Genomic DNA, 25,192 nt, shown 5'->3' with positions numbered 1-25,192 from the left:
TTTGTCCCACAATAGTTGCACTGATTTTATTACAGCAGTAAAATTAGCGCATCCTCTTTCTGCATGCATTCATAAATTGTTTTAGGAGTACCCTATAACTATTTGGCAGTCAATTCCTTGCAACATTTTGCTTCTTGCAGGTCTGACTTCATGTTAATCTCTGTGCACCTGGGTTACATTTCTTTATTTTAATAGTGACATGCCTTAGTTGTACAGCAGGTGGCATATCCAGCATTGAAATTCAGTAGTTCTTTCTTACTGTGGTAATATCACTGCCTTATAGTTTACAGAAGATTCCTTAGTGCATAACTTTTTTACTTTGTGTAGGAACAAAAGTGGATGGTTGGGTAGGAGATGAGTTCACTAGACAATATATTCCAGAGAAGAGCTGTGAAAATGCAACAGTCCAATGCTATTGGCATTTATAATATGAGAATAGTGCCATATTGTAAATATATGGCAGATCCATTGAAGGACAGGCCTCTTCCATTTCCTTTAGAATTAATAAAGAATATAGTGATCTTCAATTAGATATATAAAAAGCTTGTTATATAGGGATATATCATGAAATTGTTCGTAGTGAACATTTTTGTTGATGTTCACCTATCAAAGCTTTCCATTGAGACTGTATCCTAATGGAACAGTTAAATAAACAGGTATTAAACATTTTAGTTCTGTTTAGGGTAGATCATGCCCAACCCACAAGTGCATGCAAAGCTCTAGGACAGCACAGCTATTCAGTATTACAGGTATCTTTGCACTCATGACATGGAAGGACTTTGCAGAGCTAGGATTATTCCTCGTACAGTATTGGCTTTTGCAGAGGTCAGCCCTGTTCCACCCCCTCAGAGCTGGTTGAGCTTCGAAAGGAGCAGATGCTGCATCTTTCTTGTCTTTTTGAGAGAGACAGCAGTTGTCCAAGGAGCTATAGGTGGCTTTGTACCTCCTTGATGCACAATACACCATAAGTAGGCAAGGTTCTCTGGGTAGATGGTTTGTCGGTGGTCCGTGATTGCTGCCGGCTGCTGCTGATGCTGCCGGTGGCATCTGCGGGTGGTCGCTGACCGCTGGTCGGCGCTCACCACCCCCTCCCTCCCACCGCCAACAGCGCCGTGGCTGCCTGTGGGAGCTCTCCACTTACCACTGCCACATTCCTGCCACCGACAGTGCTACTGCCGCATCACCGTGCCCCCCCCAGCCACTGGGGGCATGCAGTGTTCATGTTCCCTCCCCCCACCATCTCTACCCATTCCACTCATTGCATTTTTACATCTTCTTGTTTACTTTAGCTTCTTTTCCACCTTAGAGAACACAGAACAGCAGCAGTTTCCCAGTGCCTGAAGAAGGGTGTTAGTGCCAGAAAGCTTGCAAAGAACCTTTCCCCAACTATTTAGTTGGTCTAATAAAAGATATCACATCTACCCAAAGAACCTTGCCTGCTTGTTGATATGTCTGTATTCAACTAGAGATCCTGAAGTATCAATGAATAAAAGGCAGCAGTCCTATTTCAATTTTCTCCTCAGCATAGAATTTAGTCCTATGTTTAATTTTTTCCAGCATCTCAGTTCTCAGTAATAAAAAGCAGAAAAGTTCACGTTGTTATTATGCTCTGCATTCCTTTAAATGGAACCTACCAACCACAGTAATTTTTTCCAGTCTTATACAGAATGAAGGTTCCATATTTACTCATCCACTTTTCACAGAATAAAGCTATTAAACATTTAGGACTCTATAATTAGCTTTGTGTCTGTGAGTTTTTCAAGGAAAGGAAATTTTCTGAATTCAATATAAAAAAAGGAAAGGAGTGGAATATGTTTTAGGAGACAAAGAATCTGATAGAATAATAGAGTTTGACTGCCTAAACAATTTCTACATTTTCTTTCTTTATTCCAATTTACCAAGGACCTACCCGAAGCTCCTTAAGCTTTGTGTAATGATCAGTATAAAGACTAACATATACTATTTTACAGTCTGAAGTTAAGGACAAAGGACAGAAGTTGGAGCAGCTTACTTCTAAAATCTCAGAACTCAGTGGATTGACCAGTAGTCATGAGCCTCCTGCAGATCTTCAGGTAAAATATGACTGTTGCTCACATCATTTGCATCCAAGTGAACAGGAAGAAAATCCTTCTGGTATCTGTACCTCTCCTGTGCTTCAGTTTTCCCTCAGTGTGGCATATGTTACATTAGTAATATATGTTTAATTCTTGTAAGTACCTTTCACAACAGGGTTAATTAGACTGCCATGCTAGCAAGGCAGCTGACTAAGAGAGAGCTCAGGTTTACCTGCACCACAACTACTGAATTTAAATGGATAGATCTAAACTGAACCTGAGTGGTTTGGTCCCAGTTCAGATGCAGAGACAAAGGCTGCATCCAGACGAGCATGGACGTTATATTTCCCAGGGACAAGTAGCAGTGGCTCACCTTGCAGCAAAACTACTTGTCCCTGGGGAATGCCCATGCCATGTGCACTTTGGCACATGGCAAGTTACCCTGGGGATGGTAGGGAAGGCTGGGGCCAGCACTGGGCTGGCCCCAGCAGCCTTACCTGGGGGCCTCCCGGACCTGCAGCAGCAGTGATCCTGCAGGGAGGAGCCTGGCTGGCAGCTGCAGTGTGGCTCTTGGTCGCCCAGCTCCACTTCTCAGCGGTGTGCACTACACGAGCATGCACTGCTCAGTGTTTTTTATCCCCGCAGGAAAAAGCAAACCATGGAAAGAAAAAAAAAAAGTGGAGCAGCACATGAACAGGCAGTGCACCCTTGTAGCACAGAGAACACCTGACTGTGAGGTATGTGGTACTGCAGACATGCTTGTGGTGCCACATACCACATGATTCAGATAAGACTGAATTTGTAAGATTGCCACCTTCCTGGTTGGCAAATCTGAAGGCATGCACAGTCCTTTTGAGATTTTGACCTCTAGGACCCTGTAAATTTAATCAAATTATGAATCCTTGTTCTGCCTTGAGCCCAAATCTAAACTCAAGCTAATGAGGCTTAATGGCAGTCTAATATTTTAAGAAATGATACCTCAGGCATGGCCTAGAAAGTGTATAGTTTAAAATCATGTAAATGATGATCCCTTCACTCTTCCTAAAATGAGAGAAGTACTACTGACTTTCATCTTTATGTATTGCACTCATCCAGTCCTAAGATAAAAACCATACCATGTAACTTTTGTGACCAATCACTACTGACCAATACAGGTCAAATTTCAAACAGTGACTATTACACAGTCATGATTTAAATAGTGACTATTACTTCACTAGTAAAGTATTTGTGCCCAATCCATAAAATTATTAAACTAGCCTAAAATAAATTACTTGAGTGATTTCAAAACATTTAGTTTTGAAAAATATTTGTTTTAAGGGTTAGCTTGTTCAATGGATATTCTGAGAACAGAAAAGCAAAAAAAAAATCCTCAACTAAATTATTCAGTTATTCTATTGGATTCATTGAATTTATTTAACAGAAATGAAATTTACATAGCTAATCTATATTAGCTTTTCTTATACAGTTCTGTATTTTACCAGTTAAAGTTATGGTACCGTATCTCATTTTCTACATTCAATTTTAATCAGACTTACACAAAAACAGTTTAATCCCTGCCCTGTTATGGTAAGATGGTGCACCAAACTGGTTTATTTCTCATGGGGCACATCTACATGTGCAATTAGTGCACATGAATAAACTCTAGAGCTGATTGCTCCCGAGTTTTTTGCTCCTGTATGCACCATTTGAATGCTTTCCTGAAAGCACGTAACTCAGGAGTAGTCAGCTCTGGAGTTTATTCACGAACAGCACATGGTGCCCAGTTGGAGAAACCCTAATTGGCAGGGGGCATTGGGGGTCAGCCTACCAGCCCAGGGCTTCTCTGACCAGGCTCAATATGCTGTGGAGGGGCTGGCTGAGGCATGAGGTGCTTCAGTGCAGGGCTAGACAGCAGACAACCCCAGCACTGAAGCACCCTCGTGCCCTAGCCAGCCATGTTAGTGTCTACATGTGTACAGCTGTGCATGATTAAACTCCACAGCAGGGTAGTACTTGTATTTTCAAGTACTACCCTGCTGTGGAGTTTATTAGTTTTCTGTGCCCTAATAGGAGCAAACATGTAGATGCTGAGATGTTTACTGTGGAGCTAATTAGTCAGCTCCACAGTCAACATTTCATATAGATGCACCCATGGAGTCAGTTTTGTGTTTAATATGCATTCCGCATTTATGCTAAATATGTAGAGAGAATAGACAAACTGTATGGTTTTCCCAGAATTGGATAACCTTTCGTTTAGGGTGAAATCCTGACTCCATTGATGTTGCTTCACTGGGGGCCAGGTTTTCACTGAGTATCTACCTCTTTCTTTTGATTATTTTAAGTATTTATTATTTCTCATATAAAAGGAGCATGAAGAGTTGCGTATACTACTTCCCCATTTTACATTTTTAGCTTATCCCATAGGAGTTTCCCACCAGTTGTAATATCATTATGCCAAGTGGTTCCCCGTAATGTTCTAATGGATGACATTTTGGTTTTAGTTTATAGAAACAGATTTAAGGCAAAAACTGGAGCATGTGAAAGAAATGTCTGAGACAGCAAAAGAGACCCTGAAAAATTTCAGTGATCAGAAGATGCAATTACAAAAGTTTATTGATCAGATGACAGACTGGGTCACAGAAGTAGAAGAGTCCTTGTTAAACTGTGCATATAAGCAGGGTCCTGAGTCTCTAAAGAAAGTAAAGGTAAGTGTTAAGGCAGGTTTACATTTAGTCTCTTCTGTGTTTCATTTTAGCATAGTTTCTCCTGATCAGTCAAAATAGTGGCAGTACATTTATTTTAATTCACGTTAGTTTTAATTAAGCATAGAAAGTGCCTATTGTTCAACTTCAGGAAACCAATGAAGAATACAATGTCATAGTTTCAAAGAAGTTGTACCAGGGAGTAGCATTTCTCATAACACACTTCCTAATTGTGCTGCCAGCCTTTTAAAGAAACTAAATGAATAGCAACAGTTTTCCATCTGAGAGGAACCAGTACTGTCTCATCAAACTTTCTGGCCATTGGACGTTTACTGACCCTTTTTTCCTCTTTCCAGTCATGGTAATTTTATAGATTGTTAAATCAAAAATCTAGTAGCTTTGAGTTGAACTCAACAATAATAGTATCTTCTGCCTTGATACTTCTGAATCCTCCTGTGCAGCAACTCTTCTGTACTAAACTTTTCCTGACTACCAACTGTATCAAGTTTTTAACAGCTATATGAAGGTTTTTGTGTTGAAAATAAAAAGCATTTCCGATGAAACAATCAAAACTGTTTTTGTTTCACTATAAATCTAGTCTTGAATGCTGCTCCCCAAGGCTAGAGACAGACATTCAAAAATCCTGAGCCTGAATTCATTCAATATTTGCAGGTTAGTTTAACCTGGCTAAGCTAAACTGGTTTGTAATTGCACAGACATCCGATTTGGACTAAAGAAATGCAGGCACATGCCTACAGTGGCTCAGGCTAGAAGCTGGGGGATGCTAGAGCAGCCCTCCCTTCCCTTCCATAGTGCTGAGAAGTGAAGACGTGGCCAGGCCCCAGCAAGATGCTTTGATTAAGGAGGGGTTTAAGTTCCCATCCTAGCCTACACTGTCTTTGGCTTTTCCCTGCTCAAGGGACAGAAATGTTGCCAGACCCTGGCTAGTGTTCTGAGGCAAATGTTGGGAGGGGCAGAGTGCAGTGCATGCATTTGTTGGTGATACTGAGCTTTTCAATCTTCCTCTCCCTGTCCGCAAATCTAACAGAGCTGCAAACCATCAGGGGGCTGATAAAGCCACAGTGTTATCAGCCCATCAGCAAAACAAAACCTCTCTCATTAGTTTAAGCTTTTTTTAAACAGCTTTTTCCAAGGAAGGAACAGAAGGACATTACCACCTACCTGTTGATTAGTTCCAAAAAGCCCTAAGCTGACACTGTCCTGTCTGCCTTTGTCCTGTCTCCCACAGCACGGACCATAGCCAGCATGTGGTATGCTAGCTAATGCTGCTAGATGTCTGTGTAAGGCAGAGGGGAGGGGGGAATCCCTGCTTGAGCAGGGAGTGGTGATGGGGGAGGGGAGTGAGCAGGAGAAAGCCAGGCAGACACTACTGTACCTGCAGTCTCTGCCAGAGCTGCAGCCAGGGAGTAGGTGGGAGGGGCCAGCCCTGCTGGCCTGGAGCAGAGAGCAGAGCCCCACCCAGAGCTGCAAAGCATGTGGGATGCTGGAGGCCTCTGATTTAACTTAAACCAGGAAGGGGTCTGGGACAGACATTGTTTGACCAAATCAGTTAAGTGTGATATTACATTCAACCAGGTTTATCTCAAACTTAATTCAGCCATTTTCAGACTGGTTTATGTGTACTGAATATCTGTTCTGTTACAGGTTTAAACCAGTTTCTGATCACTCAAATCAGTTTCTGTGTAATGTCTGTCCCTAGGCCAAGGGACAAAGCCAAGGTATAGATCACTGTCCTGCTTCAGACTCCCAACACATGTCAGTATTCCAGTGTACCTTGAATGTACTCTTATTTTGTGCTGAAAATAGGCATTTCAGCCATGCTTTGTAAAGTAATTTACTTGCATAAACCCCCCCCCCACAGTGTTATTTGCTGAAAAATCCATTTTTCTTTGTTGATTGCACCATCTCAAGGATCCATCTGAGTTGAAAAGTTTCAGGAAAGCATATGCTCTACTTCCCTATTTCTTGACTAACTCCAGGATATCACAAAATCCTTGCTCCAGAGCAATCTCACAAGCTTCACCGAATGAAAGTGCAGGATTGTTTGAGGGAAGAGAGATATCGTTTGTTACTTTAGATATGTTGCTTTTATAATATAATTTTATGTTTTAGGACACTCAGAAAGAGCTTCAACTACAGCAAAGCAGCATTGATTCAACCCGAGAGAACCTCAACAGCTTATGCCGTAAATACCACTCAGTAGAATTGGAGACTCTGGGTGGCACTGTCACTTCACTGATAAAGAAGTATGAAGCTGTAAGCCAACTATGCTCCAGAACACAGGCTAACATGCAGGACTTTTTGGAAAAACATTTCCTTGGTAAGTCTTCATTCTTGCTAATATAAGCCATTAAACCACAGCCATGAATCAGACCCATGAAGAGACTGCCAGAGAATGTCAATTAAAAGTTTCCAATGACATAATTTACAGTGCTGATTTATTTTTATATAAAGTCTTTCATTTGAAGCACTGTTACGAAAGGTTTATTTCACCAAGCTGCAAACAAAAATGTTAAACAAGAAGGAAAAAAAAATTAATAGTCACTGTTCATGACAGGACTACCAGTTTCGTCTTCCTTCTGATGAAAGCTTCAAATCTGAGTTTCTTTTCTCTTAATTGCATTAAGTCCCATTACATTTTTTCTTGTTATAACACATCACTGTATAGCACTCAGAAGCCATAATTATTCTGTCATGGTGTTACAGTGCCTTATGCAAAGCCCAATGCAGTCAAAGAGAGCCTCTCCTTTAGTCCGAACAGGCCCTAGATCACTAATGAAAGATGAATAAAGCATGTAAGATATCTATATAACCGGTGTCTTGGATTATATAAAGGTATAATGACTTTTCTTGGAAATAGTTTCAATCCTCTGTTTCTTTTAAAAGATACTATGCAAGAATTTCAGGACTGGTTTTCGGGTATGAAGGTGGCAGTAAAAGACTCATCTGATAGGTCTGGAGACAGCAAAGCCTTAGAAATGAAGCTACATGATTTGCAGGTATAGTTATCGAAACAAAAGCTCCTTTAATTAGCTCCCTTAAGTTACTTATATGCAAGCCATTTGCCTTCAGTCTGACAAATTGTTCATATAAAAATCTTACAAATCTAGAAAACATACAAATGGTCGTGGTGGGTTGCTGTAAAAGAGAGCTTTGTTATATTTCTATTTAATTGCCCCAAGTCCAAAGAGGCAACCAATCATATTTCAACTTCAGGGATTTTTGTTCCATTAAAACTCTTCTTTCATCTCTGTGGTTTCTCTATCATTTACTTCTCCATCTTCCTCCCACTGGGCACATCTACACAAGATGTTTACTGCAGAGTACACTAATTAGCTCTGCAGTAAATGTCTCAGCGTCTATACATGCAGCCCTATTAGGCTACAGTAAACTAATAAACTCCTCAGCAGGTTATAACTTGTAAATACAAGTATTATCTTGCTGTGGAGCTTTTTACTCTGCAGTGATATACGTGTAGATGCTGATGGGGCTTGCTGGGACACAAGGGTGCTTCAGTGGGTGTGCCTGCCATCTAGCCCTGCCGTGGCGCAACCTCGTACCCCAGCTAGCCTCTCTGCAAAACATTGAGCCTGGTCGGAGCCGCCCCAGGCTAGCAGACTGACCCCCAACCCAGGCCACTTGTCAGCTAGGACTGCTCTGACTTGGCTCAACATGCTGCAGTTCCAGGCTCACGTTTAAGCATGGCACCCAGGGCATTTAACTGTGGTGTGATATGCACAAGCGTTTATCGTGTCGCATTAATATGCAGCTGTAGATGTGTCCATTCTGTACAAAACCTTTTCCTATTTATCCTTACTTTATTTTTCCATCCTCATACTAGTCTTTCCTATTCTATTCTTTATTCAATTCTCAAGGTGTGCACCAAATGATATGTGAGGAGCCCTTTGGATCTGTCCTCTGATGTCTAAGGATCCCCAGAATTCATTCTGGAAGAGTGCGGTGGCTTCTTTAATTTCAGAGTTTCCCCCATGTGCACCCTGCCACTGATTGGTTTTTACCTCAGTGATTTTTGCCTCCCAGCCATCAATTGCAGGCTGCGAGCAGTGAGCCACCAGGCCACTCTGCCAGTCACTGGTGTCACAACCCAAAGTTGTGGTTTTTTGTTTGTGTGTGCTTCGGCACTGCTAAATTATTTTCCCGCCGACTGTAGCTTTCTTTGCACGATAGAGTTCTCTGCTGCGGGAGAGAACTCTGGTGCAACGGGGGATTTCCTGCCAAATTACAGCTTCTTTGCAGGGTGCATTTCTTTTGCATACTAGTGATGCACGTTGCAAAGGAGTTCCCGCCATTTGTATTTGGATTTGCGCCACATAATTGGCCAGTTCCAAATGTAGGCACACGTGGCGGCTAGCTGTTGGCTTGCTAGCCATATAAAAGGCTTGGGTAGTTTCCGCTCAAGTCGGAGAGGGAGAGAGGGGGAGAGAGAGAAAACTGGAAAGAGAGATAGAACTCGCCAGGAGGAGGAGACTTCGTACTGTGTGAAGATCTCCAAGCGCTGCGGACCCTTGCGGACCCAACGCGCCTCTCTCAAGCTTAATAACTGAACCCGCGGAGCTTTCACTTCTAGCCTCTCCCCGTCGCCGATCACAATCCAAGACGTATCCCTTTCCTGTAAACCCAATTTTCGAACCCACGGAGCCTAAACAACTCCAGGGGACCAGGGAACCAAACCGAACCCGCGGAGCCTAAATAACTCCGTGGGAGCAACCGAATTTGTCATAGTCCTCTAGCGAGGACTTAAGCGGAGCTGCGCCTGGAAACCTGTCCAGCCTACACCACTACCATCTTTGGGTGTAAGTAAACAATCTTTTCAATCAACCACTACGCGTTTGTGACTAATTCTAGCTCGCCACCGGTTTTCTCCGACCCCGCGTGCCTGGGCTGCTGGCCACAGTCCGCGTGCGCAAAAGACGGGCCGCGGATCGCGCCCCCCCCCCGACTCGCACTTGGCGGCGGGATCGGGGCCCGGCCCGCACAAGTGGCAGCAGGAGCATGGGGAAAACTCCAAGATTAAAGAAGCTGCCATTCCATGCACTTCCAGCTTGAATTCTGGAGATCCATGCTTATGGGAAAAGCATGAAAAATGCAACAACTGGACTACGGTTTGCCAACACCCACTCTTCCTGATGAAAGAGTGATATGAATTCATTAGAAATGGATAGGAATTATGCACGTACTCTATAATGAAATTTCATTAAATGGTCTAGTCAATTCCATAGCTGAGCATTAGTTCTGGCCTCGCTGGAGAAGTGGCTATTCTTAACATCACTGTTTCTGCTTAGCTTGTAAATCCTGCCTATTTAAACTTTTGCTTGTATTGTTTCTTCACACAGAAAGTGCTGAACTCTGTTAGTGATGGACAGAATAAGCTGGATGCTGCCTCCAAGGAAGGAGAAAATTTGTGTGATTACTTACCCAAACCAGTAGCGAGCCGTATCCAGGAGCAGATAGCACAGTCCAACAAGGACTTCCAGGACTTTCTGAAGCTGTGCCTGAAAGATAAACAGGCTTTAGAAAACTGTGCTTCAGAACTGGGAAGGTGGGTTATTTCAACAGGACTAGTTTCAGTGCAGAATTTTATTATAAAGTGGCTTGGAATTAGGACATTGCAACTGAATGCCAAACTATGAAGGTAATCATTTGAAATAGAGAAGGTTGTTACACAAATTGCTAATTGCTCAAATTATGAGCCAGACTTTATAAAGGGGGATAAGGCAAGGTGCCATGTTTATTGATCACGAGTTAGGCATAGAGGTTCGGGCACACCATTCATATACACACACACAAATCATTATATACATCATTATACACAGGCATACACGTACACTAAACAACCATTTCATCCACACATACACCAGATATAGTTACCAGCAATAGTTGCTCATTATCAGCCCAGGATGGCCAACCTGGGCTTATTGAGTAGATTATGATGATTTGAAGATAGCATATTTGAAGATAACAGCTGGAGTGGGGTGAATAGATGCATCTGTGCTCCAATGAAACAGCAGTAGAGAAAGAGACTCACTCAACTTGGCATTTTCAGAGTGTTCTTTTATAGGGATTGGCATCCTTTGTTTCAGTGCTTTGGGGTTTTTCCATACCCAGCTTCAGTTGTTGTGGTTGTTCTTCTTTTGTTTTCAACTTATCTTAGCCTTGGAGTGTTTTTGCTGCGCGTGTGCCAGAATGGGTGCATTCCTTCTCCCCATTATCTTCTTTGTGCCCTATGCCTAAAAGGGATTCTTCAGCCATTCATTAATTAGTTTACTGACTGGTAACTTACATATGGTTAAATCTTTTTCTCCCGTCTCTATGCCTCTCACCATTCACCCTTTTACACACACTTGTACATAAAGGCTATGCAGAGTTCATTCACTTATGTCAAACAGAAGGATACAAAATGGAGTTTTCAGGTTGCTTACAGGACAAGATTAACATGGTTATATTTCACTATTATTACACTCTATGTTAACATCAGCTGCATTAGTTCAGTTCATGCTACAAGATGATCCAAACTATAGATTTATAGATTGTAGAGTCAGAAGGGACCACAATGGATCATCGTGTCTAGCCCCCTGCCCTTGGCAGGAAAGAGGACAGGGGTCAGATGACCCCAGCCAGGTGACTATCTAGCCTCCTCTTGAAGACCTCCAAGCTAGGTGATAGCACCACCTCTCTTGGAAGCCCATCCCAGATCCTGGCCACCCTTACTGTGAAAAATTTCTTCCTAATATCTAACCTAAATCCACTCTCAACTAGTTTACACCTGTTATTCCTAGTCACTCCCTGGGGCGCCTTAGTAAACAGCGCTTCCCCTATTCCCCGTTGACCTCCCCTAATAAATTTATAGACGGCCACAAGATCTCCCCTCAGCCGTCTCTTGTGAAGGCTGAAGAGATTCAGCTCTCTCAACCTCCCCCCGTAGGGTCTATCACGAAGGCCAATAATCATGCAAGTGGCCCTCCTCTGAACCCTCTCAAGATTTCCCGCGTCCCTCTTGAAGTGCGGCGCCGAAAACTGGACACAGTACTCCAACTGCAGCCTGACCAGTGCCGCATAGAGAGGGAGCATCACCTCCTTTGTTCTACTAGTCATGTACCTGCTAATGCACGACATGGTGTGATTGGCCTTGTTGATGGCCTCGTTACACTGCTGGCTCATGTTCATCTTGGAGTCAGTTATGACTCCAAGATCCCTCTGCTTCCAAGCTGCTGAGAAGGACACTCCCCAACCTATAGTTATGCTGGGGGTTCTTCCTTCCCAGGTGGAGTACCTTACATTTATCTTTATTAAATTGCATCCTATTTCTCTCTGCCCATATGAAGATGAACATGATCATTTGAGATTGTTTCTAATTAGTGGAGTAATAACTATAGGCCTGCTCCCATAGAAACACTCTTCAGAAGGGGGTTTTGGACAGGAAAAATGCTTTTGAAACAAGAATGACGATGATCTCATCATATCACAGGAGTCTGGAGCCTGTGTGTGTGTATCACAGAATCTTGAACCAACAGCTAGGTCTGTCATGAATGCAAGTGTAATTCCAAGGCGAGGAGGAGCTTACATCAACCTTTCCAAGATTGCTTCTGGGGTGTTATGATGGTGTGCCTTCCATCTAACACTACCTACAGCTTTCCCAACTGCAAGTGCAGATCAAGATTTCTTGGAGGGCTCTCCCTGGGTCCAGACCATCAGATGATCTACTTGCTTATCCATACAGGATAATAAAAGGAAATAAGTTTGAAAGATCACCTGATAATTCTGGGAAGGAACACTCAAAGTATTCTTTAGCCCATAATATTTTTACTACTAAATGAAATGCAAGTATTCTTATATTGTACTATATACTAGATAGTTCCTTTTGGATATTTTTTTTTAAATGTGATTGGATTTTAAAATAAAATTTAATGGGAAGGAAAGATGAAACAATTTATTGTAACATTAGTGGGTGGTTGGATAAACAGCAATATTGGGTATACTAATGGGAACTGATGGTAAGGGTACCTATAGATGTGCTTGTTCATGTCCTAATTAGAACACATTGGAGCAGACTCGATTAAGCTCCAGCATTGCCTCACCATCACGTGTATTAAGCACCTCCACATTTCAAAATGGCCACGGGTGTGCTTTAAACCTCATTGAATGAGCTTTGGATAAAACATCCCACAGCCATTTGTAAATGCACGGAGACTTAATACACATGACAGTGAGTCATTTTAATTAGAGCCGTTGTTCAGGAACCACTCTAATTAAAATATCTGCTTCTTCTCTTCCCCTCCCTGAGCATGTATATAGGTATCCTAAGAGTTTAAAAAAAATAGGAGTTAAAGTTAGATTCCTAAATCCATGGCGTTTTTTTTTCAGAAGTGCTGAGTATTCAAAAACTTTAATTAACTTCTATTAGAAGTATGACTTAACAAAACAGGTGAAGCAGTTTTTTTTTAACTAAATATGGATTTAAACAAATGTTAATTGAAACAGAATTTGGGAGAAAACAACTTTCTCTTAATTTTCTTATTATTACTGAATATAGTAATAAATATAAGTACTGTTCCTTTAAATTTTGGAAGCTTTTTTCCCCCACAGTTCCCATGTTCTTGCCCAACTTTTTTTTAGAGCATTGCAGAATATTTTAGATCGGTAGTCATTTCAGTTATATTGGATGAAGCCATTATTGACTTTACGTACTGACGAATTACTATTAATAGTATACTTTGCTTTGTAGTTTTGAGGATCAGCACAAGAAATTGAGCCTGTGGATCCATGAAATGGAAGAAAGAATAAACACAGAAGCTTTAGGAGAGGACAAACAGCACATTCCTGAGAAGAAAAATGAGGTGCAGAAAGTGGAAATGTTTCTGGAAGAACTGCTGGTTGCAAGGTACAATAACACTTGCCACTGTCATTTTACTAGAGTTTGTTACTCCTTCCTACAACTACAGTGAAATTAAAACATCTGGGTAGACTACGTATGCATATGAGAGAGGTGGGCTGGGAGGGGAAGAGGGGGGCTGTACTGTGCGAAAGGAACTATTTACAAGAACCTCCACCAAAATAGCTCCAAACTTTAAGGCAATTTGGATTTTAATTTTGACTCAGAAACATCTTATTTTGTAGTTAAAGGTGGGCTTCAGAGTACTACAGCACAGTTAACCTCAGCTCTAGCAATATTTTTAAGTGGAGGAATGGCATTCTTCATTGAAAGTTTGCTTTCTTGTCTTTACCTGTTATATCATGATATCTAGTTTTGTTAGGATTGCTGGCACTTTCATGCACATGAAAACCTGTCACGTACTGACTTCATGGTATCTATCAACTATGAAACTCCCTTGGAACGAGAAGCTAGGTAATAGAGGATGAGGTAATTGCCATATCCATAGTTGTGCAAATACTTTATATAACTGTTTCAGAAAAAAACAGAACCAAAGAAAAATATTATTCAATTGGATTGCTAAACCTCACAGTATTAAAAAAAATGGCACTTACCCTAACTATCTCCCTGGTACTGCTTTAAGCAAGGTTTTGTCTCTCATGACTTCTGCAGCGTGCAAGAATAAAAGGGTGGTCTGGTGGTTAGGGCACTAGCCAAGAACTTGGAAAACTAAGCTATTCTGATGCCTATGTACTGTGTGACTTTGGACAAATTGCTTCAGTTCTCTGAACCTTGGTTCCCCATCTCTAAAAAGAGGATGGGGATGATGATACTTCCCTACCTTACATGGATATTGCAAAGCTAAATGTATTAAGGATAGGATGGTAAGCATATAAAAGAAATTGCACACTGAGTAAGTACAGACAGTCAAAAAGCCTGAGGCTGAATCAATTCAGCCTTTGCAGGTTAGTTTAAACTGCAGAGATTAAAGTGAAAAACAACTGGACAAACACTTACCTTTGATTCAGAAAATACAGCCACATGTCTGCAGTGGCTCAGGACAGAAGCCATAGGTAGGCTTGAGCATGACTCTGGCAAATAGCCAGCATGGGCTGTGTGTTCACTTCCTCTTCCTGATGCCCCTGAGGTCTCTGGGATTTGCAGTCCAGACTCACAGCAGAAGGACTCTGCATGGTTGCTCATCACTTCCTCTTCCTGCTTCCAGGTGCCTCTGGGATTTGTAGTCCACAGTCATAGCCAGCAATAAATTTGAGCAGGGGAAGAGGTGTTTAATCCCCCTTTCTGGCCCCAGACCTCAGCCTGGGTTGGGTGGGGGTGGCCAGTGAGCCAGCTAGGGAGCATAGGGGCAGAGCCAACCCTGCTCTCTGGAGCAGACAGCACAGCTCAGCCCAGGGCTGCAAAGCATGCTGGGATGCTGGGAACCTGATTTAACTTGAACTAGGAAGGGGTCTGGGACAAATGGGACCAGCTGACCTGTTGATAAGCTCCAGAAAGCTCTAAGCGCTCACTGTTCTGTCTGCCCGTCCCAGTGAAATTGGGGACGCATACAGACCTCTCAGCATTAGCTAGCATACCACATGACTAGGGTCCGTGCTGTAGGAGATGGGAGGGAGGGGGAGATTCCTGCTTGAGCAGCAGGGGTAAGGTAGGGCAGGGGGAAGCCAGGCAAACCCTACTGTGCCTGCAGTCTCTGCCAGAGTACTGGCCAGGGAGCAGAGGGGCAGAGCCAGCTCTGCTGCCTGGAGCAGAGAGCCCTGCCCAGCCCAGAGAGCATGCCAGGATGCTGGGGGAGTCTGGTTTAACTTAAATCAGGAAGGGGTCTGGGACAGACATTGCATAAACCAGTTTGACCCAAATCAGTTAAGTCTGAAACAACATCCAACTGGGTTCATCTTTAACCGGTTTCAGCCATTTTGAAACTGGCTTATATGCACTGAACTTTTGTTCTGTTACAGGTTTAAATCAGGTTCTGGTGATTTAAACCAGGTTATGTGTAACTTCTGTCCCTAGCTAATGAGAGAATCAGCAAACCTAGCAATTGCTGGATGTCATGCAATGTAAAAGTAGAATACAACTAGGTTTCAGTTGGAATGTGCTGAATGTCTCATTTTGATTACTACAGGTCAACCAGCTGTTGTTAAAAGAATGGAGCTAAGATGCTTCTGTTACTTAAAATCAATATAGACTGCTGAGATCATGTTTCAGTTTGCTTTGCTCATGTAACGTGCTGTAACCAAAGTTGACTGAAGCTATACTTGATGATGTTGGTAGTTTTAATTACTTCCCCTCTTCCCTGTGACAACAATAAATCAGGTATTTTCTAACATTAATTTTCAATCCCAACTCTTTCTTTTAGAGAATCTTTTGATAAACTTTCCCAGAGAGCACAGGCTTTAAGTGAAGGTGGACAAGGTGCTGGGCAGGAAGTACGTCTAGCTTCTCAACAATTTACCAGCTATCAAAACCTAGTCAAAACTGTCAAGGAAAAGTTGCGAACCTCTCAGGTTGCACTCCAGGAGCATCAAGCCTTGGAAGAAGCACTGCAGAGCATGTGGTCCTGGGTGAAAAGTGTCCAAGAGAGACTGGTTTCTGCAGAAAGCACCTTTGGCAGCAAAGCCATGTTAGAGACACGACTGAATCAAATTCAGGTAAACCACTTCAGTGCCAGAGCTATCACTTCAGGAATTAAAATTGCTTGAGAGTTAAATTCATGGACACTGAGAAGTAATTTTTTCCCTTTAACAGTTGTACATCTTGGGTGCTTGACCCATTCATTAGTTGTTGAGAAAGGGGTAGTATGTATGACTTAGGATGCTCCATGTAATACTACACTTATTCAGCTATATAATTTGTTGCTACAATATTTACTCATAGAAATCAATAGGCATTTTTAAGAAATGGTGGCCCAGGTTAACAAGGGATGCAGAGGGGCATGGTCTACCAGGAATATATAAGCTAAATGGAAATGTTGAATGCTGCTGAGAGAGTCACATTTGGAGTTCCATTTACATCTGCTGGCTGGTTGGATTTGATGCATTTATTCTTCTTTATCTCACAGGAGATCCTTTTAATGAAAGGTGAAGGTGAAGTGAAATTGAACATGGCCATTGGCAAAGGTGAACAAGCTCTTAGAAGCAGTAATGAGGAAGGGCAGAAAGTGATACAGACCCAGTTACAAAAACTGAAGGATGTATGGAATGATATCATCAGCAACTCAGTCAGCTTGCAGAGGTAAATTCACTGTGCTTCTGTTCAAATGTAGGGCCAGATTCTCTGCCGTGAATACCTTGCACTGCATGTAATGAATGCAGCAATTAATACTTTGCACTGCATGTAATTCCTTTGTTTCATTACAACTGCTTGAGGACATAGGTGCTGTTCAAAGCATATAATAGTGCCAGAGTCTGACTCATAATGAAATGGAATTAAAAAAATCTGGAAATACTTAGAAAAAGCAATGTTTTGAGTTCAGATTTCAGTGCAAGTCAAAAATCATAAAAATATAATCTCTGAATTCTCTTCCAACCCTATAACTGTATAATCAGGCAGTATATCAGGGGTGGGCACAATGGCAGATCTGGTCGGTTGCCAGACTGCATTTCCCAGTAGCCCCTACCCGCCTTACTTCCGGCCAGTTTCCATAGAGACCCTGGGAGTGGTGGGTAGTGACAGCGGGGTCTCCATGGAGACCCCTGCTGTCACCTCCCCACCACTCCTGGGCTAGAGCCAGGGCAGAGCTTCAGTCCGCCCTCTGTATACCCCTGCCCGTGGAGCCCATGCTCACTGCAGGGGCGTTTGGGTAGTAGATCACAACTCTGCTCTGACCCTGCCTTCTCCCTCTCCCCCAAGATCCTGGGGTCTTCCCAGCCCAGCCTGCCTGTCTTGCTTGTGGCTGTTGCCCCATCTCAGCCACCCAATCACATGCCCTGTTTGTGTGGGTCCTGCTCCCAGCAGTGGGTGTGGGGCAGATGGGCCAGGGTGCCTGGGCAATGGGGCTGGGGCTGGTGGCAGCCACCAGAAGGAGCTGCCACTGCAGGGGCTGATGGGAAATGAAATGTGGCTTGAGTTTGATCTGGCCCGCAGGCTGGACTGTGTCCATTCCTGCAGTAGATCATGGGTTGTTAACAAGTGGCATGGGCAGCTGCTGTATGGCATGCATGAGCCCCCATACCCCAGCCCCCTGGCACTCAATAAAGAGAGGGCCTATAATAGGGGAGAGGGCTTTGAGGCTCTAGCCCTGTGGAGATGAGTGGTAGTAGTATTGCAAGAGGTATCAAAGGTCACCAAGGAAAGACAGGTTTAACCTTTCCGTGGCTTTACAGACACTACCAAATTAAGGGCTTTAGATCTTTGCTCTCCATATAAAAGAGTAGTAACAACATTCTCCTTCATTAATGCCATCAATTAGGACATGGCCTTGAGTAATATGAAAGAGTAATGAAATCCTCGCCCCATTCAAGCCAGAGACAAAAATCCCATTGACTTTATAAGGGGCACTCCTGGACACAAGGCTATGGAAAATTTTCGAGGTGGAGAATGTATTGATGGAAGAGTTCACCCTAGTGCATTATGCTATTTTCTGGAAATTAATACAGTATATGGTTTCTTTAAAAAGTTCATAGTTCATAGTCACAGTATCTCTTGGATTTTTTTAGTAATTCAGTTTCAGCGCTCATTTTGCACCAATTTGTCAGTAGATTGTATTTTCCCTCTACGTGTAGAATGGCCTGTTATGCTTTGCTAGAGAATCATTAACATTTGAGACAAACTGCAGTTATAACTTATTTCATGTATTTATAATGTGGGGGAGGGGAAAGAGCTACAATAGGCCATATCAATTTACCTGTGAAATGAAGAATGATTTTTCTTTTATACATCACTGATCAAGTGCTGTGCAAAATTCTGAAAATTTGTGATAATTTTCAGAATTTATTTTAATAGAATTTCTTATTGTAAAGCACTGCTTTTTATGATGCTTTAGCCAAAGAGACTAAATAATATTCTCCAGTTGGCTATAGAACCTGCACACTGGTGGGTGCACACACATTAGGAATCCCACTGAACCTAATAGTACATCTTATTGGGTTTTTTAGACCAGCAAATTGTTTTACATGTACTATATGTGTCTCTTTATCGTAAGCTGTTTGGAGTCTGTGATTAGCCAATGGAGTGACCATCTAGAAAGGAAAAATCAACTGGACCAATGGTTGGAGTCAGTGGATCACAAAGTAGAACAGCCTTTAGAACTGCAGATTGGTCTGAAAGAGAAGTTTTCCCAATTGGATCATTTTCAGGCTATTGTTTCTGAGATAGAGGATCACTTGGGTGACCTAACTCAACTTACTGAAAAAGCCACAGAACTGTATGAGAAAACTGAGGATGATTTTTTTGGAGAAGCAGCTCAAGAGGAACTGAAAACACAATTTAGTGACATCACAACAGTGGCCAAGGTAAATACCTCAAAAAGCTTGTTTATGGGCTTGCTTCAATGAATGAGCTTTTGCCGTTGCTTTAATTATGTTTCAGGTAACCAGCATATTTACATATGATCAATGCAGGAAGTAACTAAAGATGACATTCTAAATACCAGTCTGCTTGCAGATTTGAGCTGAAACATCCCAGAGGGCAGCTCAAGCATTCTGTTTTTATACCTCTATTAACATGAAAAGGAATACTGGTGTTGAGTCTTTCTTCGTGTTTTTCTCCAGCTATTAAGACTGAATCTAAAATAAAGTCTAGTTTAATTCAATGACAAATATTTTGATAAATAGGCTAAAGAGGAAAGCCTCTTTATAGGGCTCTTTCAAGACACTGAGCGTGTTGTACAGCCAATCTGTTTTTGGTATTTGGCAGGAAAAAAAAATACCATTCGTGTTCTTTAAGCCTTTTTACCAGCCAGCTCCTTGATCAACACTAGCCTTGATGGGGAGAAAAAAGGCTAAGGTATGGCCTACACCCTCAGAGCTATTGGGAGAGTTTGCATCAATAACACAAGCTATAACAGGAAGAGAAATGAAGGGATTGTCTTTTTAGGGAATTGGGATAGAAAACTAAAACTTCAGATCCTGCAATAATTGAATCTCAAGTCTCTATGAAATGTAGCTTGGGTCATCGAGAAAAGAGAATTATGTAAAGAGAACTCTGCTGTTGACTGATAAATCATAATGCATAAATAAACCCTAGAAAATACAGAAAACTGAATGTTAGGCTTACAAATTAATAGGGGGCTCTAGCAAATTATTCCATAGAAACCATGTCAAATCTAGAATATATTCATATATTTCTCTAGGAAAAGGAGCAAAAAGGATATCATCTAATATCTGATCATGATAGTCAGACGGTATCCTCTCTATTTTTGTTTTTCAATTCTGAGAGTCAGGGTTTTTCGTGATAATATTGTGTATTGGGGGATCAACTGTTATGGTTGTCAGTTACTATTTTAATAAGATAACTTTGCTGTTAAATATAGTAACATCCATTTGATCAATGTGTAATGTTTATTCATAGACTCTTTACTTTCAGACTGCATTCTTTCAGATCTTCCACACTGAAGACAATAAGTCTTGAATTTAGTTTTGGATGTGAGAATTCCACATGACTACTTTTACATATTTAGAGGCAGATTGTGCATCAAAATTAACTCACATTTTTTAAAATATAGAAAAGACATTGTTTTGCCTCCTAGAGTCATGGCTAACTCATCCATAATTTGTGGGTGTGTGGGGGAAAGAATAAAAGAATTGCAAAAGGATAGTGCCTCTGTCTCTTCAGACTGGGAAAGAAAGTGTGGTCCACTCTCAAATTCACCAAACGTTTTAGTGAGGCAAACTCTCTTTTTAACTAGACCATAGATATCTCTTATGTGGGGGCACAAAGGGGAAGGGAAAGAACAGGCAGAATGTAATTCTTAACTAGACACAGCTTGTGAAGCAACAATTATAAAAAATACTCTGAAGTTAGTCCTGCCCTCCAGTGTGCAACAAAGTGCTGCATGCTGAAGGGCAGGAAAGATGCAGATGATTTCAGCACACTAATGGGTAGGTTTTCCCATGTCTGATAGGAGAAAATGAAGAAGGTAGAAGACATCGTGAAGGACCATTTGCTTTATCTTGATGCTGTGCATGAATTCACAGACTGGCTCCATTCTGCAAAAGAAGAGTTGCACCGCTGGTCAGATACATCTGGAGACACATCAGCCATGAAGAAAAAACTGGCCAAAATTAATGTAAGAAGTATCATCTACAGTGGTTTTTTATTGATAATTCCATATATGTATACTGAAACAGGCTATAAGCAAAAGTACTGTGGAACTAAAAGATGCTCTTCCCTGTTGTATGTGTGAAAAGTCTGTTGCTTTTGCACCATTCTGGGTGTGCACTTTCTGAGATGCACTCATTTCTCACGTGTTACATGCAATAAAATTGACAATTGGGATGGAATCTTTACTTTACTGGGCTTAACTGGAAGTTTTCTAGCTGCATATATGGCATTTGGGGCACTTAAACACAGGTAGTGATTCAACTTCCCCTCCACTCAAGACTCATAAGTAGGCATGCATACATTATGCACCAGTTGGGAATGTATCTGACCATGTACAGATATGCCTGTAAATCATAAAAGAAGGGAAAGGGGCAAGGTTTCCCATGTTTTAGCTTTCCTAGCCAACTGACTGGGGCACTGGACCAGAAAGGAAGAGACCAGATTTCTAGGCTTCCTTCACCCAGAGGAAATTTGAACCTTTATTTCTCTAACTTCCCAAGGCAGTGCTCTAGCCACTGTGCCATAGGTCAAGGTTTATTCAGGCCCTTCTCCAACAGGTATTTTAAGGAGTGCCACTGCCCCTTGTATTTAATAGTAATTGAATAACATTTATGGAGCATAGTGGAATGGGGACACAGGATAAAAACCAAAAGGCAGTCCCATTGTCGAGTGGAGGAGACGTTACCTCAGGCTCTGGCAACTTTTCACTAAAAGCAGGCCAAATTAATACAGCTCAGTATGAAGCCAGGGTGGAAGTGGCAGTTGTTAGATGCCATTAGATGGTGTATAACGGTGGAACATATAACAACTGCCACCTTTATGACAATAGATTTTTGGTGTACTGGGTGGGTCCATGGACCATAGGTTGCTGACCTCTGTTATAATTGGTTTATGTCCTCCTGGCCATGTATAAATCTCTCTTTTGGCTGCCCAGAGGGACAGCTTTAAATTAAGTCCTAAGGCTCTTACTGATCACCATATTTGGAGGCAAGAAGGAATTTTACCCTATGGTCAAATTGGTACAGGTTAGGCATGTCTACACAAGACATTTACTTCATAGTAGACTAATTAGTTGCAGAGTAAACATCACACATCTACATGTGCACCCCTGTTAGGCTGTAGTAAATGAACTAACTTTGCAGCAGGACAGTACTTGTAAATACTCCATTCTTTTACTCTGCAGCAGCACACATATAGAGGGCACAAGGGTGCTTCAGTGTGGGGGCTGTCTTCCAGCTAGCCCCATACTGAAGCACCCTCATGCTCCAATCAGCCCCTCCACAGCACTTTGAGCCAAGGGGAGTAGCCCTGGGCTGGCAGGCTGACCCTCAGGCCACCTGCCAGCCAGAGCTGCTCCAACTTGGCTCAACATGCTGCAGTCCCAGGTGCCCGTAAAGACATGGTGCCTGGGAACAAAAAGCTCTGGAGCAGTAAGCTCCAGAGTTTTAATTGCACATATAGACATGCCCACTGCGTGGGTTTTTGCCTGCCTTTGTGGCAGCATGTTCTCTGGATCTAGTGAGCATATTTTAACAACCTTTGCAGCAGCAGCAGGATATTGGCCACCTTGGTCCCCCTTCTTTACCTATGGCAGATTAAGTTGTTATGTCTTGTAGTTTTGTCAGTGTTGACTGCACAGTTTTGCTAAAGTTTAGACAATGAATTTGCATAGGATAGGTTGAATAGGGATAATCCTGCCTCAGACTGGGGGGTGGAGGCAGCAGTCAACTGGATGACCTCTGGAGGTCCCATTTGGCCCTATTTCTCTGCGATTCTGTAAATAAGAGGGGCCTAGAACTCTAGTGTCTTGCTTCCTGGGTGAGTACTCTAATCACTTGGCTGCTGGGCCTAAAACATGGTGAGGGGACACGTACCCCTCCAGAGTTCATCATCTGTTCTTCATGGATTTCTGGCCAGCTGTGTTTTTAGGACTTAGACACAGGTATACATCCATAACAGACATACATAACTGGGTAGCTGCTGAGCCAGTGTGTAGCCAATTCCACATGCTCAATGTATGTGTGGATGTTTAGTGCAGGGGATCCTGAAACTGTAACTGCAGTTAAGTGCCCAAAAGGCCATTTACATTGCTAGAAAAATACCACTGAGTTGCCCCAAGGGAAGTAGAAGTCTACCCTTAAGTTGTAGTTATTCTCACAAGACTTTCCCTCCAGAAGTTCTGCTGGCAGACAGTGGCTACCAGCCCAGTCACCAAAGCTTATACACAGCTGTGTGATTTCATGTGCCTCTCACAATAACTATGCTGGTAGGGGTGAAATCTGGCTGAATGATAAAAGGTATAGGAACATCTTCACATGCCTTCTACCAGCCACTAGCCATCAGCAGAAATCTTGCTACAATCAGTAGAGAGAGAGTGCAAGTCTTTTGCAGATTGGAGCGTTCTGCCCAGAAGTTAGATTGTGAAGGCTTTCAAAGTTTTCAAGGCAAAATGAATTCTAATGGATAAAATATGTAGTGCAAACTAGGCCTTAGGGTCAAATTGACCTACACCTGGAATGGTATGGAGCTTGTTACTCCTATGGGATCCGAGTATAATTTGCTTTAGTGAGACAAGATATACTCCTTTAACTCAATCTCACAACTGTCCTACTCAGCTCTTTAGAGCTCAGTGGAGAGGTAGGAAGATAATTGTTTTTATTTTTCTCTTTGCCCCATCCTAACCCATCAGGGCAATGTCTGCTTTGGAGGTACAAATTGAAAACAATCACTACAATTGTTCCAGCACAGGGGAGAATGCAGGAGTACCCAGCACCTGCTTTTCACACTTCTTTGTGGGCAAGTCTACATAAAGTGTTTACTGCGCAGCTGCCAAATTATGTCTGCTGTAACAGGAGGGATGTCAGAGTCGCTGTGCTCTCCCCTGCCGCCTCCTTTACCGTGCCAAGCTGTTGTCTTGCACCCTCCTATTCTTGTCCGCCACGTCTTGATTTTATATATCTTTATAGGGAGGCTACCTTCTGTCCTCTTGGCTATGGTTCTCCTGTCACGGGTGTACCATGCACCCAAGCCTTATGGGCTATACGTGGCTCCTACCACCCCAGTACCACGCCCCAAGCCTCGCAGATGTAATAGACGTTGTTAGGTCTCAGCTTGCGCCCTCTCTAGCGCTCGGGCTCTCCACAGTCCCGTCTGTCTTTCCGTACCCTTCTCTCCAGGGCCTTCTCAATTAGTGCCACCCTTCTCTCCAGGGCCTTCTCAAGCATTAGCCCCCTTTTCAGGGCTCACCACAATGCTGCCCCCTTCTCCAGGGCTCACCATGCCCGCACTGGGGCTTCTCAACAATGCCCCCTTCTCTGGGGTCTACGTACCCCATATGCAGCACCCTCACTGGTGCTAGGGTCCCCACACTATTGTGAGTCCCCTATGAGGCCTCCTCCATCCCCTAATAGCCTCACCCAAACCACCGGTGTAACCAATAGCAACATAAACACAAGCCCCTGGGCTACAACACAAACATAAGCCTCCAGCTATAACTACACTCAAGCCTACCAGGGGCTTCTCTATCCCGCTGCAGTGACCGACACTGCTCTGGCTTTCAGGCTTCGCTTCTCTTTCCTTGCAGAGAACTCCTTTCTCTCTGGCAGCTAGGAGGAAGCTCCCTCCTAGCCTCCTGCCTGTGCTTTATATAGGAGCCAGACCCTGCCCCTTCCTTCAGCTGGCTAGGCAGGTGTGGGTCATTATCCCACTAGTTGCCTCAGCAACCAGCACCTGAGGAGTCTTTCCTGCTCCCAATAGCAGGCACCTAAGTGCCCTGCTACACTGAAGTAAATGTCTCATCAGTCATCTACAAGTGTGGCCCTATTAGGCCTCAGTAAAGTAATAAACTGCCACAGGACAGTATTTGTAAATTTACAAATACTATCCTGTGGCAGAGTTTTTTAGTGTGCAGCAATGCACGTGTAGATGCTGATGGGGCTGGCTGGGACATGAGTGTGCTTCACTGTGGGGGCTGCCTGCCACTCTCATGCCCCAGCCAGCCCCTCTGCAGTACACTGAGCCAGGTCAGAGTAGCCCTGAGCTGACAGACTGGTTCCACAGGCATCCTGACAGCTGGAGCTGCTCTGATCCAGCTCAACATGCTGCAGTCCTGGGTGCACAAGTAAATGTGGCCAGGAGCAATCAATTCAGGGGCAATAAGACTCATAGTGTATTGTTCCACATTAATATACATGTGTAGATGTGCCCAGTATTTGCAGCTGTCAGAGGTTTGTTGCTATCTAGGTGTTTACCATATTTACTTGAAT

The 25,192-nt window shown here is 42.8% G+C and overlaps 1 protein-coding gene across 3 annotated transcripts in view; it reads left to right on the top strand.

Annotated features, from left to right (window-relative positions):
- The window catches only part of SYNE1 (spectrin repeat containing nuclear envelope protein 1), a 535,576-nt gene that overhangs the window by 263,269 nt on the left and 247,115 nt on the right, over positions 1-25,192 (top strand). For all 3 annotated transcript variants that reach the window (XM_059714126.1, XM_059714134.1, XM_059714130.1), the window contains 10 exons: positions 1,971-2,072; positions 4,535-4,738; positions 6,869-7,076; positions 7,643-7,755; positions 10,111-10,316; positions 13,500-13,655; positions 16,024-16,315; positions 16,726-16,898; positions 18,808-19,117; positions 20,728-20,892. In XM_059714126.1, coding sequence (XP_059570109.1) covers positions 1,971-2,072; positions 4,535-4,738; positions 6,869-7,076; positions 7,643-7,755; positions 10,111-10,316; positions 13,500-13,655; positions 16,024-16,315; positions 16,726-16,898; positions 18,808-19,117; positions 20,728-20,892 — 1,929 coding nt within the window. The remainder of the gene's footprint in view (positions 1-1,970; positions 2,073-4,534; positions 4,739-6,868; positions 7,077-7,642; positions 7,756-10,110; positions 10,317-13,499; positions 13,656-16,023; positions 16,316-16,725; positions 16,899-18,807; positions 19,118-20,727; positions 20,893-25,192) is intronic.

The sequence above is a fragment of the Alligator mississippiensis genome, chromosome 1, assembly GCF_030867095.1.
Source record: "Alligator mississippiensis isolate rAllMis1 chromosome 1, rAllMis1, whole genome shotgun sequence".
Taxonomy (NCBI): Eukaryota; Metazoa; Chordata; order Crocodylia; family Alligatoridae; genus Alligator; species Alligator mississippiensis.
Note: the sequence above shows the minus strand (reverse complement) of the source record. Positions and strands in the feature narration are given on the sequence as shown.